Source organism: Salmo trutta, chromosome 33, assembly GCF_901001165.1.
Source record: "Salmo trutta chromosome 33, fSalTru1.1, whole genome shotgun sequence".
Lineage (NCBI taxonomy): Eukaryota > Metazoa > Chordata > Actinopteri > Salmoniformes > Salmonidae > Salmo > Salmo trutta.
This window is the reverse complement of record NC_042989.1, coordinates 6,890,468-6,895,172: the sequence shown is the minus strand read 5'-3', so window position 1 is coordinate 6,895,172 and position 4,705 is coordinate 6,890,468. Positions and strand designations below refer to the sequence as shown.

General features: G+C 39.1%; 1 protein-coding gene across 1 annotated transcript; it reads right to left on the bottom strand.

Annotated features, from left to right (window-relative positions):
- Positions 1–391: 391 nt before the first annotated feature.
- gsc (goosecoid) lies at positions 392–2,813 on the bottom strand. Its single transcript, XM_029729659.1, has 3 exons — positions 2,259–2,813; positions 1,506–1,765; positions 392–1,156 (listed from the first exon to the last, which is right to left on the bottom strand). Exons 1-3 carry the CDS (start codon positions 2,572–2,574, stop codon positions 1,007–1,009), a joined length of 726 nt encoding a protein of 241 aa, XP_029585519.1. The 5' UTR covers positions 2,575–2,813; the 3' UTR covers positions 392–1,006.
- Positions 2,814–4,705: the final 1,892 nt, after the last annotated feature.

The window sequence follows — 4,705 nt, the reverse complement described above, 5'->3', positions numbered from 1 at the left end:
ACAGCTCGTGAACAGTTTTAGTATTAAAAAAAATATATTTTCTCAGCGTATATTTTGCCACATCCAAGGTTTCATTTATGCGCATGAATCGATAATAATTGAATGTGTTTTCTACCAATACGACACATTCTAGTAAATGTTATAAGAAGACTAGAAGCTCCATATCAACTGCACCATTTATGACTTCTCCATGAAATAACCCACTACTATGCAAGCATTATTTCCACGCAAAAGGGTGTCTTTTGCAGTGCGTCTGTTTTCAATTGACTTGCATCTGGGAAACAACCAACTTTAGCCTAATGTAAATCTATAGCATTTTAATTTCCAAAATGACTAGATAATATTATTATAAATATAAAAACACATTCATTGAAAAGAGACAAACGAAATAGAGATGATTCAGATATGATTTAATGTATATTCATTCTTCCTGTAATTATCGTTAATTGCAACATATAGACAAAACGTTTCAGTCAAATCCCCAAACACGCCTGTGGGTATAGTAAAGAGTTGACAAATATACTTCAGTCCATTTATCTTATAAAGGTTGCCCCCGTCTAGTAAGCTCTAAAATATATTCTCCCATTGATGTAGTTTCAGAATATTCTTTGCAGTAAATCGTGAGGATGAATAGACCACGCAAGTATAATAAAACAATATCAGATTTATAACATTTAGTAATATCCATATGAGATGTCATGTCAGATCGCAAAGTATTGAGACACGCCAGAAAATTGGTCCAGGCTCCTTGCACACCACATCTCCGAGATGATATGCATAACATTCAACTTTAAATTAAATATAAATAGCCTACCCCATAGCAATAATAAAAGTAATATTTACTATACAACTGTGCAACATCATGGCAACACATTTCATTACTTCAGTCCACATGACATTTACACTATGTACAAAAAGTCTAAATCTTGTATGTATTGGTGTTGATGTGCAAGATTTGCGCATTTATGCAACCAACGGTTTTTTCTCTTTCTGTGTTAGACCAATATCAGCTGTCAGAATCCACGTCACTTTTGCTTTCCTCGGTTTTTTCTGTGGGTATTTTCGTCGATTTGTTCCATTTCTGTGAGTTTTCAGATTCTTCGGAGGACGACCTTTTCTGCCTTCTCCATTTCGCTCGTCTGTTTTTGAACCACACCTAATGCGAAAATAAAAGATACAATATTTGTAATTTGTATGAAATATTTGTTAGACCGTGTTGTAGAGTAATTGTAAGGTAATTTTGGCTTAATCGAATATATTTTTGGCACTAGAAAGACGTGAACGATTGCTATTACTATGTGCGTATAACGCTTGGATAGAATGTGTCCTTTCACGTAGGCCTATGAGCGTCATTTGTTACAAGGTGCAACGAACGTTCTGTGTTGATACCCATATTTTTTTCTTCAAATGTGGAGAGATTATTCACAGATATTCTGAAAATGATCGCAGCCTAATGTGTATAGAGAGATGGAGCGCCAGCAACACTGGCCCGTGCATGCACTCACCTCGACCTTCTCCTCCCGTAGATGGACTTTCCGCGCGAGCTGTTCCCGTGTGCCGACGTCAGGGTACTTGGTCTCCTGAAAAAGGTTTTCCAGAGCCTCAAGCTGCTCGTCGGTGAAGATGGTTCGGTGTCTCCGCTTCCGTCGGCAGTGGAGCTGGTTCAAGAGCTGGAGCTCGGTCCGAGACAAGGTGCCCACGTTCATATAGGACATCATCTGGTGCGGGACGGGAGAGATGAGCACGGAGCCCGTGCTGTCATAACCTGCATGAAGAAATAGATAGATTAGATTACATTAGGGGAGAAATTCCTCAATGAGGCAATTAATTTCGCACCACACCCAACGGACCTACAGACAAAATCACAAATTAACCAAACGAAAAAACAACTGAGCACTAAACCCCAAAACAACACTTTTACACATGTATGACATAGCCTACTCACCGTATGTTCCCATCTACACAAAGTTTAGTATACAAACTATTTCAGTTAATACCTCAAAGTTCAACTGAATTAGAGTTAGACTATACCACAGATAGGCTTCTTAGATAGGCTATATAGGCACCAAAAATGACTGTCTTTGTAATGTTGTGCAATGGGCGCATTTCTTAAGTTGACACACCAACCAATCTACAATATATCTACCATCCCCTATAAACATAACGTTTTAACTTGTAAGTGTCATTACAGACAGCGTTATATTGTCCATCACCAAAGGGACATGCAGAGTTTTTACATTTTAAAAAGGGCAAGCTACCTGTTGGAATACATGGGCACTGTTGCGAGCCGAGGGTTGGGATAGCGCTGCAGCACGCAGGGCCATTGGGGCCCTGCACATGCAGCTGTCCGTAATAATAGTTATTATATCCTATTCTAGTCCCGTTCACCGCCTGCAGCCCCGGGGGAGAAGGTCCAGTTGCGTGCGAGTAGAGTCCATTGTAATCGGTAGCAGTGTAGATGGAATCCGTGAGGTTAGAGAACACCACTGGGGGATTCCGATGGAGGAGCACCGAGTCCTTGCAAGTGGGTCTCCCGGCCAGGATACTGTCGATACTGAACATACCAGCGGGCATCACCGATACGTGAAAAGGGAGATAAAATGCGTTGCTTTTTAAAAGTCCTAAATTCGGTGTAGGTCGGGAGAAAGTCCGTAAAAAGTTCCTAAATATGTGTCATAACATCGAGTTTGTTGACTTTGGCGTGTTTCTCTCGCGTTGGACCGACTCCGGTGGATGCGTTCAGACTGAGGCTTCACTAACTTGTTTTCGTGGTCCACTTGAACTCCAGCCCGATTATATGCTCGGCTGACGTCACCGACCAGTTGCGCCTGTGCTGGAGGTGGAGGAGCGGATGACAGACGGAGAGCAGAGATTGGCTGATTTTTGGTTTACCTCACAACGGTGTGAAAGGCACAGATCTGTGTATTGAGAATTAATTCAATTAAATTAATCCGTACTATTTGCAGACTTTTGAAACAAACCACCCAACTCAGTGCTATGTCAGCCGTGAGGGTTAATTGCGGGCTACAAGGAAAGCAAATCAGGTTAATTTCATTGTCAGCAAAAGTATTGGTAAACATATTCCCTGTGAAATCATTGACATTATTGAAGAATCAGATATTGCTTCTTGTCAAATCTATCTATAGGCTACTAATCAATGTAGCTGTAACGTTTTATCTGGACTACATCGATTTGTGAAACTGTGTGTGTTTGTGTGTGCGTGTGTGCGACTAATAATATTTTTCATTTTATTAACAGGCCCAAGTTTGACAACATCTACACGTCTCAAGGGTCTACTTCTTCTGTCACCAAAACCCCAAATACCCACCCCAAATAACACCATAATATAGATCCCTCACATTCTACACACAATGAATTAAAAAAAAATATATAGGCCTATAACATTTAATCAAATATATTCCATTGTGTATGAGGCTCCGGATCTCAGTCTGTGTTGCTGCATGTTATTTGGGAAACAGTCGGTCTGACACGACCATCACAGAGCTCACCGCGGGAGATGGTCGTGAGGAGATTATCTCTGTTTACTCCATCAGCGGGGCTATCTCGATGGGTAGGAAATCGTGCGTATTAACTTTAAACACCTCCGCTAACTACTCGTTCCATGAACATATTACTCTCGCTGTGATAAGATAACGGCCATTATCGCTTCTATTCTCAGCGTTAGAGAAAACTTATTACAATTACACGCCTAATCAAATGAAATGCGCCGGTGGAAAATGAGGCGAAATGTTATTTCGGAGCGCATATTTCATTTAGTGAGAATGGATTGAGGAGCTGGGAACGTGTATTCTGAGTCCCTGGGTTATCCACTTCGGTAATAAAACGTGGGTTTTACATTCAGGAGAATGTTGATTGCATTCAAACTATCAGTACATTTTGTTGTTGTTGATAGACAAAGGAGTTAGGAGTGGGGCGGACACGATTCACCTAGAATATAAATATAATGATGAACATTGTACAGACAATTACGCCTATGTAGACACATGCTACAATCATTTAGGTTAAATTAAATATCACATAAACCTCTTGTTTGATTAAGTTCAATGTATTGTATTGTTCATTAGATTTGATGGACTGTGTAAGACTTCATATAAATCAGTTTAAGCAATATGCCTACTAATGAGATTCTTACAAAATACAAACAATAAAACAAATGCAAATCCCTAAACATGAGTATATTTTTACATTTCAGTTTAAAAACAGCCATAGGCCGTTTAGGTTGATTTGCTCATATCAATTAGCCTAATTGATGAACACATCTGCAATATATATATATATATATATATATATATATATATATATATATATATATTGATACCGGATGTTAATGCTGTTGCACAAATTGTGTTATGTACACGCACAAATTATGTTTAAGATTGATTGGAGTTGAAAGAAGCACAGTCTTAAAATGTGCAGACTAATATTACTTCATGGACATATGCTTTTAGGCATCACACTTGGGACGAATTACAACCACGTTCATATTTTATTGTGCGTGAACGAGACGATTATGGCATGGTATTCCTGTAGAAGATAACAACACGAAAAACAACACGAAAAATAGCAGTACTTGATCAAATAGCTTAGTCTAACCTTGTTCCATCCAAAAATGATCACAAAAGAATCCAGGAAAACAAAAAATCTATGAAGTATATTTCCATGTAGGGGCAAACATTTTTTGACG

Excerpts from the sequence above, each read along its gene's own strand:
- gsc (XM_029729659.1), bottom strand. The coding sequence starts at position 2,574 with ATGCCCGCTGGTATGTTCAGTATCGACAGTATCCTGGCCGGGAGACCC. Across the intron at positions 1,766-2,258 it reads GTGCCCATGTATTCCAACAG|GTTATGACAGCACGGGCTCC; the intron begins GTAGCTTGCCCT and ends TTCTTCATGCAG. Across the intron at positions 1,157-1,505 it reads TACGGGAGGAGAAGGTCGAG|GTGTGGTTCAAAAACAGACG; the intron begins GTGAGTGCATGC and ends TTTTCGCATTAG.